General features: G+C 41.9%; 1 protein-coding gene across 2 annotated transcripts in view; it reads right to left on the bottom strand.

The window, feature by feature from the left end:
• The window catches only part of LOC133462726 (NLR family CARD domain-containing protein 3-like), a 69,498-nt gene that overhangs the window by 17,248 nt on the left and 39,776 nt on the right, over positions 1 to 12,474 (bottom strand). For both annotated transcript variants that reach the window (XM_061744124.1, XM_061744125.1), the window contains exons 3-6: positions 11,249 to 11,515; positions 10,504 to 10,794; positions 9,985 to 10,131; positions 463 to 511 (exon numbers count right to left, since the gene is read on the bottom strand). In XM_061744124.1, coding sequence (XP_061600108.1) covers positions 463 to 511; positions 9,985 to 10,131; positions 10,504 to 10,794; positions 11,249 to 11,515 — 754 coding nt within the window. The remainder of the gene's footprint in view (positions 1 to 462; positions 512 to 9,984; positions 10,132 to 10,503; positions 10,795 to 11,248; positions 11,516 to 12,474) is intronic.

Here is a 12,474-nt window from a genome sequence, read left to right as displayed (position 1 = left end):
GCAGGAGGGTCCCCCCTTATGATCCAGGTCCAGGTCAAGGTTTCTTCCTCCTAAAGGGGATGTTTTCTTGCCACTGTTTGGCTTAAGGTTTTTCTCCCACTAGGGGAGTTTTTACCTGCCATTGTTTATGTAATAATTGCTCAAGGGTTTATGTTTATGTTCATGTTCTGGGTCTCTGGAAAGCGTCTAGAGACAACTTTTGTTGTATTAGACGCTATATAAATAAAATTGAATTGAATTGAATTGAATTAACTTGTCAAAGAGAAGCCTCATATTACTTTGGGGCTTTTACTACACGAGTATTTGGAATATGAACCTCTGGTTGAGTTGACTTGAGGTCAACTCAATACACAAACACATCTGACAGTAAAAGTTCTCATTTTGACGACAAAAACACTATTAAAGGAACTCAACCTTTATTCTACACAGACTGATTGTGTTATCGATCACATCGGGACTCACCGATCTTCACTGCGGTCCATAGTTGAGATTAGTCTCTGTTGAACCCCTTCTGTTGAGTGAACGAGAGCATCATCAGAGACAGACACATCTTACCGGCGGTGGATGAAACATTAGCCAAGTTGGAAGGTGCCAGAGTTTTCACAAAGCTAGACGCTACATCAGGCTTCTGGCAGGTACCACCCCATAAAGACTCTATGTTGTTGACCACGTTCATCACACCAGAGGGCAGATATTACTTCAAACGCCTGCCCTTTGGTATATCATCAGCCCCTGAACATTTCCAAAAGAGGATTTCTCAGCTGATTGATGGCATTGATGGGGTCTGGTGTCATGCTGATGATGTCCTGGTCACAGGGAGGGACCGAGCAGAGCACGACGGCAAGCTGCACAGAGTCCTGCAAAAATTCAGCGAGGCGGGGCTCACCCTGAATGAAAAATGTCAGTTTGCTCTGACAGATATCCGTTTTCTGGGCCGTGTCATAAACAGTCAAGGCATTAGAGCGGACCCAGATAAAATAAAAGAGATTCTTGACATGCCTGAGCCGCAGGATGTGGCCGATGTTCTACACTTCATGGGCATGGTGAACTTTCTGGGGAAATTCTCACCACGACTGCCGGACTTAACGAAGTCCTGCTCCTCCATGCCCAAGTCAACCAGAACATCCTCTGAAAATATTAATCAATTATAACAATAAAAACACTAAAGAAACTGACCCGAAAAATTAATAATAACATGACTGTTGTGACGTGTTAAACTAAAATGTGTCCTTAATTAACATCAGAAGTGTCTTCAATCTTTAATCAGTCAGTCTGAATGTTTAAATGGTTAAAAGTGTTGACTGCTGTTTGGTGTCATGGTGTTCAAACACTGAACATGAGCAGACATTTATATATATATATATATATATATATATATATATATATATATATATATATATATATATATATATATATATATATATATATATATATATATATATATATATATACTGTATATATATATATACACTGTATATTCACACACAAGTAAATCCATATGTATATGTCAATGCCAAATGTATTGATCTTGACGATGTCCCGTCTTCTCGCAGTAGATTGACGGCACGGATTCGACAAAAAGACCAACTGAGGAAGACGGTTCAGACACAGAGATGGTTTTAGAAATGATGGAGAGAAAATAAAAGTTTAACTGAGAAAAATGATTGTATCCTTGTCAGAGATTTTAATTTCTTATTTACAGATTCTGTGCTTTTATTTTCAGATTTTGAGTTTGATTCACGTATCTAGCGTTGAGTTTGTAATGGTGGGTTATAGCCTGTAGGTTTCGCACTAATAGGAGGTCACGATCTGTAAAGAGAGCACGAGGAAGAATAAAAGTTGTCTTGCAGCATCCTGATCGTTGTGTCCTTAAATACGAATTATAGAGGAACAATACAGAGTTGACAACAGAAGTGATGAGGAGGGACCGTGCGTTCCCTCATTTCTTTCGTGAGTGTAGATCAACTCTCTTGGTGCAGCTTTACTGCCCCGTTTTATTGGAGTATGAATTTAATTCTGGCTTCATATTACACATCGCTCCTTTAACAAAGGCAGGAAAGTACGAGCACGACCAACCTAACGACATCACTAACAAACATCTGATTGCTCTGGACAACCAGCCTTTTACAGCTGTTACAGATGTTGGATTTTGATCCTCACAACACAATTCCCAGTTGGTGTTTCCAGACGTGGCGTTACCTGTGAGTTATCATCTGTAATAACATAGATGGACACCAGGTTTTTGAAATGATCACTTTTAATAAGTTACTGCAAGACTGTGTGAATCAGAGGAAGCCCGCTAACTTGGAATTAATTATTAGTAATGGGGACTATTTGTGCTCTTTAAGATTAAAAATAAATACAGCTGACATGGTGATAGCATCTCAATTCTACTAGGTCAGATTTAATGTCAGTATCAAGTATCGCAGCAGAAGTTTAGCTGCATAAATCAGTCATGGTGTCAACAGTCTGAAAGAAAACTTCATTGAAAGTACCTGTAGGAGCCATTTCCTAGTTTAATTGTATGTGTTTAGTTTATTTTTCCTACTAGAGGGTGTAGGTTTCACTCTGCTATTTTACTCTGCTATTTACGTCAGTCACAGGTAATTGGTTGCTGCACCTGCACAGGTGTTAAAGGTTGGTGATTGTCAGCAGTCGGGGCAGAGTGGTGGAGGGAGCACACGTTTTTACCGTAGCGTATGCCAACCGTTGTGTTCAACATTATCTGGTAATATAACCGTTTTCAAAATCATACATTTTTTGTGCAGTAAATGGGAACGTGACCCAAAGGAGAACTGCTCTGGAAAGTGGATTTGTTGGACTAAAGGCTATGAGTCAAAGACATTCCTAACCACCGCCAGTGTGACTAATCAAACTTTCTTTTTGTTTGTGAGATAGTCACCACACAAAGTAAAAACGTTCCTGACGGAGGAATGAACGGCATTGGAAGGAGGCTGCTGGTCGGATCGGCTTCGCAAACTGGAAACACACTGCGCACTGCGATCACCTCCTCGCCTCATTCAAACAGCGCTGCAGGAAACAAGGTAAAGAGACACGGCAGATTTGTTTAATCGCTGCCTGTTGAAGAGGAAATAAAACTTCATAAAAGCTGAGTCTGTTTGAATGAGTTATGGAAAATTGAATCATTGTTGCTGGGATGAATTAAATGGAAAGGAATTGGAAAGTGGATGAATTCTGCCGCTTATGAATGAATGAAATTTCTCTGACGTCACACAATTGACAGTTGAAAATGGATGAGGCTGAAGACGTAACTCATGTTGAGAACACTGCAAAAAGTGATGTGGAAAAAAGAGAAAGAAAATTGACTGCAAAGGGTGTCATGCTGCTGCTTGAAAATCTGCAAAAAAATCGGAAGTTAAATCTAAATCGAGCTTCTAAAATCAAGCAACAGATTCACAGTCTGCTACCTCTCAAAATAACAAGGGATATTGTTTGCAGTGTTGAGGAACTTTTAAGTGAGTTTAAAAGGCTGTGTGATGATGCTGCTGACACCCACAGGACATTGTTGGAAATCCCACTGCCTGAAGAAGAACATGAAAGGCAACAAACTTGGTATGAACAGAAAAGCAAAGCAAATGATGATTTCTTGCATGATGTAAATAAATGGTTGTTGGATGCAAAACAATGTGACATGGAGAATGAAAACAAGGATGAAATACAACCCCATGACAGTATTTCAAATATATCTGTACATGAAAACACTCAGCTCTCATCGCATTCAAAGGCTTCTTCAAGATCTTCCACAAGTTCTGCATGTATTAAAGCAAAGGCGGAAAGGGCAGCATTAATGCAACGCATGGCTGCTTTGGAAAAGAAACATGCATTGGAAGCTGAAGAGGAGAAATTGAAAAGACAAAGAGAACAACTGGAAATGGAAACCGAACTAGCTGCTGCTACAGCTAAAATAGCCATACTGGACACCAGCAGTGAAACAAGTGTCCATGCTCAATCTGATGGAACGAATTCATATTTCAATAAAGCTACGAAATCATCATCAATTAAGGAAGGCTTACCCGAGTCAAAGCCACCATCACAACAGCCATATCTACACCCACATGGTGCACGTCCAAAGGAAAGGAAACATGCACAAACGCAAAGGACAAGCTTCACTTCACTGCAGCCAGCACAATCTTCTCAAACACCAATGAGAGGCGCTGTAACCTCCATTAATTCACAACAGGACCAGAGAACAAGCAATGTCTGTGCAACTCAGACTTCAAATGAAAACGGAGTTCGTAATATTGGAAACATCCTTCAGCACCAAACAGATATCACTGCTCAATTAATTCAACGACAGCATGCAGCATCTCTTCCACCAAGAGAAATACCAATATTTGATGGTAACCCTCTACAATATGGATCATTTATTATGGCATTTGAACAAGGGATTGAACGTAAAGCCTCAAATAGCCAAGACTGCTTGTACTACCTAGAGCAATACACCAGGGGGCAGCCAAGAGAACTTATAAGAAGCTGCTATCATATGCCAGGTAATCAAGGCTACACCAGAGCCAAATACCTACTAAAGGAGCACTTTGGCAATGAAATGAAGATTGGAGCAGCATATATGGAAAAAGCTTTAAATTGGTCAACAATAAAGGCAGAGGATGTTGGTTCCCTTCAAACTTTTATGTTGTTCTTGAGAGGATGCTGTAATATGATGGGAAGCATGCAGTATATGGAGGAGATGAATGTACCATCCAACCTGAAACTTCTGGTGATGAAACTTCCATACAAGCTAAGGGAAAGATGGAGATCAGCTGCTTGTGACTTACAGGACAGACATGGATGTAGAGCATTGTTCCCTGATTTTGTCAATTTCATGGAGCAACAAGTCAAGGTTCTCTCTGATCCTATTTTTGGAAACATCCAGGACATGCAGACTGCTACCGCTAAAGGAAAGGTTCTCACAAAATCTATGCCCAGAAATAAAAATCTTGCAACTGTGGCTGCAGTCAGCACCTCAGCAGATATCAAATCTACAGAATCACTCATCTGCCATGACTCCACTTCATCAAGAAGCAAGATTGTATCATGTTGCATATGCAGAGGATATCACAAAGTTGAAAACTGTGAACAACTCAAGAACGCGACTCATCGTGAGAGACTTGATCTGTTAAAGCAGAGAGGCATTTGCTTTGGCTGTCTAAACCCTGGTCATGTCAGCAAGAACTGCAAAGGTCGTGTAACATGCAGTATATGCAACTCAAGGCATCCAACCATACTTCATATCACAACCAAGGTCAAATCATCTGAAGAACAGCCAACAAAGTATGCTGTTGTCCCTCAGCAGACCTGTGCTCGCACTGGGGCCGGTAAGCAAGAATGTGTACTCTCAATTGTGCCAGTGCAAATAAAGGCCAAGAATGGAAATAAGATTTTGACCACTTATGCTTTCTTGGATCCAGGAAGCTCAGCCACCTTTTGTACAGAGCACCTGATGAGACAGCTACACATGGATAGCAACAAAACACACATTTTGTTGCGAACAATGGGACAAGCAACTACTGTAAAAACTCATGTTTTGTCTGGACTGAAAATATCTGGTTATGATGACAACAAGTTTATGGACTTACCTGAGGTTTACACTCCGCAAACCATGCCAGTTACCAGAGACAACATTGTCACCCCAAAAGATCTCAGAAAATGGCCCTATCTTCATAAGATCAGAGTTCCCAAGCTTGACGCAGAGGTGGATTTGTTGATTGGCACAAATGCCCCAAAGCTTTTGGAACCATGGGAAATTATCAACAGCCGTGACGATGGACCCTATGCAGTTTGCACCCTATTGGGATGGGTGGTGAATGGTCCACTAAGAGGAGGAAGTGACACAGGGAAGAATGGCTGCCCTGCTGTTACTGCCAATAGGATTTCCATTGAGAAAGTGGAACAGCTGTTGATTATACAGTACAACCAGGACTTTAATGAAAGGTCATATGAAGAAACTGTAATGTCAAGAGAAGATATGAGGTTTCTCAAAATCATGGAAGAAACAACTCATCTGGAAAACAACCACTACAGTATTGACTTACCCTTTAAGGTTGACAATGTCATCATGCCAAATAACAGATGCATTGCTGAGCAGCGTGTCATGAGCTTGAAAAGAAGGTTTCAGAGGAATAAGGAATATCATCAGGAGTATGCACAGTTTCTTTCTGATGTCATCAAAAGCGGCTATGCAGAACAAGTACCTCAACAACAACTGAATGGCACAGAAGGCAAAGTTTGGTACATTCCACACCATGGGGTGTATCATCCTAAAAAGAAAACACTACGAGTTGTATTTGATTGTGGAGCAAGTTACAAAGGCACCTCCCTGAACAGTCAACTGCTACAGGGTCCAGCTCTCACAAATTCCCTCTTCGGTGTTCTCATGAGATTTAGACAGGAACCAGTTGCCCTAATGTCTGACATCACAGCCATGTTCCATCAAGTGAAAGTGTCACCGCCACATACCGACTTTCTTCGTTTTTTGTGGTGGCCTAATGGAGATGTGACACAACCGCTGCTGGACTTCAGGATGAAAGTTCATATTTTTGGAGCAACATCATCACCAAGTTGTGCCAGTTACGCTTTAAAAAGAGTTGCTGATGACAACAAGGCTCATTACAGTGACAAGGTGCTACAGACCATCAAACAGAACTTTTACGTGGATGACTGTTTAAAGTCTGTGTTCTCAGAACAAGAAGCTTTGCAGGTGGTAAAGGACCTCACTGCAGCATGTGCAAAGGGAGGATTTCAGCTCTCAAAGTGGATGAGCAATAGCCGTGCAGTCCTAGCAAGCATCCCTGAGAAAGATCGTTCCAAAGCATCCAAAGAGCTCAATTTGGATAAAGATAACCTACCTGTGGAGAGAGCTCTTGGCTTGCACTGGTGTGTGGAAACGGATATCTTCATGTTCAAGATCATACTGGAAAATCGTCCATGCACACGCCGTGGAATCTTGTCAGTGGTTAACTCCATCTATGACCCTCTTGGATTCTTGTCACACTACCTCCCAAGCTGATGCTACAAGAAATGTGCAAAAGAAAACTTGGTTGGGATGACAAGATAACACCAAACCTTGCACAGGAATGGTCAGAGTGGCTGACAAACTTGTACAAACTGTCACTGCTAAAGGTGGATCGATGTATTAAACCAAAGGACTTTGGACAAGTACACCATGCACAACTGCATCATTTCTCAGATGCTAGTGAACACGGATATGGCACAGTATCTTATTTGAGATTGGAAAACAGCTCTAAGGAAGTAAGCATTGCTTTCATGGTTGGAAAGTCCAGAGTTGCTCCAGTGAAGTACAATACAATACCCAGACTTGAACTCACAGCTGCTGTATTGTCTGTCCGAGTGGACAAGATGATAAAAAGAGAGCTTCAGCTGGAATTGGACCAGTCAGTTTACTGGACAGACAGCACAACGGTGCTGAATTACATTGCAAGTGAAACCAAGAGATTTCACACCTTTGTAGCGAACAGAGTGGCTGTTATACGTGAAGCTACAGAGGTGGCCCAGTGGAGGCACATAGGAACCAAACATAATCCTGCAGATGAGGCATCACGAGGATTATCAGCAGACAACTTCATAAAATGTGAGCGATGGCTCAAAGGACCAAAGTTTCTGCTGAATGATGCAAAGGACTGGCCAAAGCCAGATGTGGACAAGTTTGCAACAACAACGTTGGATGATCCTGAGGTCAAACAAGACATCATGGTCAACGCTTGTGTTGTTGAGGAAGCTTCCAGTGCAACAAACAAGCTTCTAAGCTATTTCTCAGATTGGAACAAACTGAAAACTTCAGTCGCCTGGTTTTTGAAGTTGAAAGACATGCTTCAAGAGCTACGAAACCAAGGTGAATCAACTCAGGAAAGGTCATGTGACAAGAAAAGGATGCTGCAAAACCACAAATCGAGGGTAAATGTTCAGCCACTGACCCGAGATGATTTACACAAAGCAGAAATGGCCATTATTCACTACTGTCAGCGACAAAGATTTCAAAGGGAAATCTCTCTCTTGGAAAAGGGAGCAACATCTGTGCAGCAAACCAGTGACATCTACAGGTTGGATCCTGTACTTCAAGATGGGCTATTAAGAGTTGGAGGACGCTTAAGGAGGGCATCCATGCCTGAAAATGTAAAACATCCCATTATTCTGTCAAAGGATCAACTCGTATCTAAACTTATCCTACAACACATTCACAGGCAGGTGGGGCATGCTGGACGCAATCACATGCTATCTGTTCTAAGAAAATCTTACTGGATTACCGGTGCAAACTCAGCCTGCAGGAAAATCATTGCTGACTGTGTCATTTGCCGCCGCCTACAGGGGAAGGTTGGAGAGCAAAAGATGGCTGATTTGCCAGTTGAAAGAATCCTACCAGACTTGCCACCATTTACAAATGTGGGAGTGGATTACTTCGGACCAATCGAAGTTAAAAGAGGCCGCAGCCTAATCAAGAGATATGGAGTGATTTTCACATGCATGACAAGTCGAGCAGTGCATCTTGAGATGGCCTATTCACTCAATACTGATTCATGCATAAATGCCATTCGCCGGTTTATGTGTCGACGTGGTCAAATCTCCAACCTCAGATCGGACAATGGAACCAATTTCGTTGGAGCTGAGAGGGAACTACGAGAAGCTCTCAAAAACCTGAATCAGAACAAAATACAAGGTGCTTTGGCGCAGAAAGGGATTGATTGGACATTCAACCCCCCTGCTGGATCTCATCATGGAGGAACATGGGAGCGGATCATTCGCCTCATAAGGAAAGTGTTGTACTCCATCCTCAGACAGCAGACATTAGATGATGAGAGTTTTTGTACTATTCTCTGTGAAGTTGAAGCAATCCTTAACAGCCGTCCCATCACACACCTTTCTGATGACCCTAATGACTTGGAAGCACTGACACCAAATCACATTCTGCTACTAAAATCCAAACCACTTCTTCCTCCTGGACTTTTTGAGGAACATGATCTGTACATTAAGCGGAGATGGAAACAGGTCCAGTATCTTTCCAATCTGTTCTGGAAACGGTGGGTGAGGGAATATCTTCCACTGCTTCAAGAGAGACAAAAATGGACAAAGTCACAAAGGAACTTCTCTGTTAATGACATTGTTGTTATTCTGGACCCATCTGCTCCACGTAGTTCATGGCTGATGGGCAAGGTGACCAAAACCTTTCCAGATAGAAGAGGAGCAGTCCGATCAGTTCAACTCAAAACCAAGACTGGATTTCTGGAAAGACCTGTCACAAAGCTCTGCATGCTAATGAAAGCATGTAGTTAAGGACTGATGAGAAGTTAAGGACTGATAAGAATAAGGTCCCAGCATTGGCCAACGAAGAAAGAAGAGCCAACGAAGAAAGAAGATTTTGCCCACATACACTCTTTTTGGCTCCTTTTGATCATTTATGTTTTTAGTATGTAATTGTAAGTGCACACCAATACAATTATGGGGCCGGTGTGTAGGAGCCATTTCCTAGTTTAATTGTATGTGTATGTGTTTAGTTTATTTTTCCTACTAGAGGGTGTAGGTTTCACTCTGCTATTTTACTCTGCTATTTACGTCAGTCACAGGTAATTGGTTGCCGCACCTGCACAGGTGTTAAAGGTTGGTGATTGTCAGCAGTCAGGGCAGAGTGGTGGAGGGAGCACACGTTTTTACCGTAGCGTATGCCAACCGTTGTGTTCAACATTATCTGGTAATATAACCGTTTTCAAAATCATAAATTTTTTGTGCAATAAATGGGAACGTGACCCAAAAGAGAACTGCTCTGGAAAGTGGATTTGTTGGACTAAAGGCTATGAGTCAAAGACATTCCTAACCACCGCCAGTGTGACTAATCAAACTTTCTTTTTGTTTGTGAGATAGTCACCACAGTACCAGCATATCAGATATCAGCAAATATTCAACATCCTGCATCCTTTGTATTTACACACACACATCATGAAACAATATCTTTACCTCCTTCTTTTTTTTTCCTCTTCTTCCTTTCTTTCCTCCTTTTCCTGTATTCCTGCACCCTTTTCCTGTATTTGTAACCAACGACTCCAGAAACCAGCACCAGCAGCAGCACAACCACCACCACTCCTACAATAACTCTGGTCTGGTCTGCAACAGAAAAACACAAGAATTTAAATGACAGTTTTTGTGTTTTTGAAGTCCGTGATTTGAACCCGAGTCTCAACAGATCACAGCACACATGAACATTAAAAGTCTCCATCTATAGCAGGAAATGGATGCAGTTGTGGGATTAACGGTCAGAGACTGTTGCTCTGACGATCTACATCACCGACGACTTACTGCTGCAGCAGACTGATGTCATGCAGATGTTCACACCATCAGTTCAACTTTTGACATGAACATAACCAAACAGGCAGCACTCTTTCCTTTTAAATATTCAAATTAAACATGAGCCATGACCAAAACTAAACTCTTTTCATTCTGGCTCTAACACTGTGTGACCACTTTTAATCATTTTACCTTTTGGTATGTGAAGAAAGGTGTATTTCACGTATGTTTCCTCTTCATCCCTGAGTTCACATTTGTATGTTCCTGTCTGATCTGAAGTTAAATCCTTCAGAGTGAGACTTCCTGTCTCTGATACCGTCATCACGTGCTGCTCCCACCTCTCTGAAGGTGTGTAGAACCCTTTATGTCCCCTCTGTGTCAGGATGATCTCTTTATGGTTAAATGTCCAGATGAGATACCTTATTGGATAATTGGCGGTTGAGCAGGAGATTTTTCTTTGAGTGTTTGATCCACTTATAACAGCTGAAATGACAGTAAACAAGACATGGAATGATGGAAACCCAAAACGAACGATCAGTTGTAAAGGACAAAAGCTTTTGTAGACGACATGAACATCTCATTAAGGTCTCCGTGCCACTGAGAGCCACCACATAAACATCAATCAATCAATCAATCAATCAATTACTTTATTTGTCCCCAAGGGGGCGATTAGTTTCGCAACAAGAGAAGCACACAATGGGTAAATATACATAAAATATACATACTAAATTACAATAATAGTATAGACTTAAGCTTCCCCCACTACCTTTCCATCCCACTACCTTTTCCTTCCTGCATTTAAAAGAACAATAGCAGAGGGAACAAAGGAGTGTTTGTATCTGTTAGTCTTTGCAAAAGGGAGTCTAAGCAGTGTACCTGATGGTAGAAACTGAAACTGTTGATGTAAGGGATGTGAACATTTAAATGTAATTTCTACCTGGTCGAAGCAAAGTGGATCTCCTGCTGTTTGCTGGAGTGCTGACGGTGCAGATGTAGTCCAGGTCAGGATCTCCGTCTGAAGGTACCAGAGAGCTGCTGATGCTGTAAAGCTGCTGGTCAGTCTCCTGGACTGTTGGTGGATTCTGCAGGTTCACGCTGGATGGAGGACTGGTGGTCCAGATGAGTCCAGGTTCAGGATAGATCCCCTCTGAGCTGCAGGTGATTTTATCTTCTACCTGTTCAATGTTGACGTGCTGGACTGGAGCTGGAGGACAAATATGCAGTTGTTAATGTTGTTCATGTCACTGAAACCCTGTTTACTTCATGCGCTTCAGTCTCGGTTGAAAACAGACTTTTCTGGTCATTCTTTCAAAGTTAAGGTCAAATTTATTTATATTAAAAACAACCAAGGTTTACCAAACTGCTTTTACAGCTAAAATAAAACAATATCCTGTAAATAATCCACCTCAAACTACATCAGTTAAAGCACAACGAAAGATGAGATATAAAGACAAGAGGTCTAAAACTCAACTTGAATTTAATGCCAGCGAGTAGAAATGAGTTTTCAGCAGAGATTTAAATGCAACAGTTTGAGTTTTTCTAATTCACAAAAAACGGAAATTGTTTCAAGGAAATGGGACCATCTACTAAAGAGACTTGCTGGTCTCCAAAACTAAAGTAGACTAGGACGCTCTATTGTGGGCCAGAGCTGTCTCTCCTAAGGAGATCTGTACGAGAGCAGACCGTCGTGTTCAGCGGGAGACGCGTCGCTCCAGGACGCTCAAGGAGACGCTCTTGTTGTCACTTACCAGGAGAGCGCTGGAGAACAGTGAGACCATGGGCCTGTACTACGAAGCAAGTTCAACATACCCAGGATATCTTTTCCTTATCCAGATTCACTAACCCGGACAATTGCAATCACGCTAAGCGGCCACACGACGGTGGTTATCAACTCGGTATATCAACCCAGGTTTCTCCAATCTGGATGTGAGCGCGTGCACATAAAAGGGGCGGTGTTTTCAGCGCATGACCAATCGCAAGCATGGAGAAGTCCGCTGTCAGAGCCGCTTATTTCAGTAGCGAAGAGCAAACAATAATTTTACGGAAATATGATGAGTATAGGCATAGAATACAGGCAAAAAGCAACACAGTTGCAGCTGCAAAATGCAGGAAAGACAGCTGGCAAAAGATCGCTGACTGTATACATGCGTAAATTCATAGGGA

This window comes from Cololabis saira, chromosome 16, assembly GCF_033807715.1.
Source record: "Cololabis saira isolate AMF1-May2022 chromosome 16, fColSai1.1, whole genome shotgun sequence".
In the NCBI taxonomy this organism is placed as follows: domain Eukaryota; kingdom Metazoa; phylum Chordata; class Actinopteri; order Beloniformes; family Belonidae; genus Cololabis; species Cololabis saira.
The sequence above is the reverse complement of the archived record's forward strand: the minus strand, read 5'-3'. Positions and strand labels throughout refer to the sequence as shown.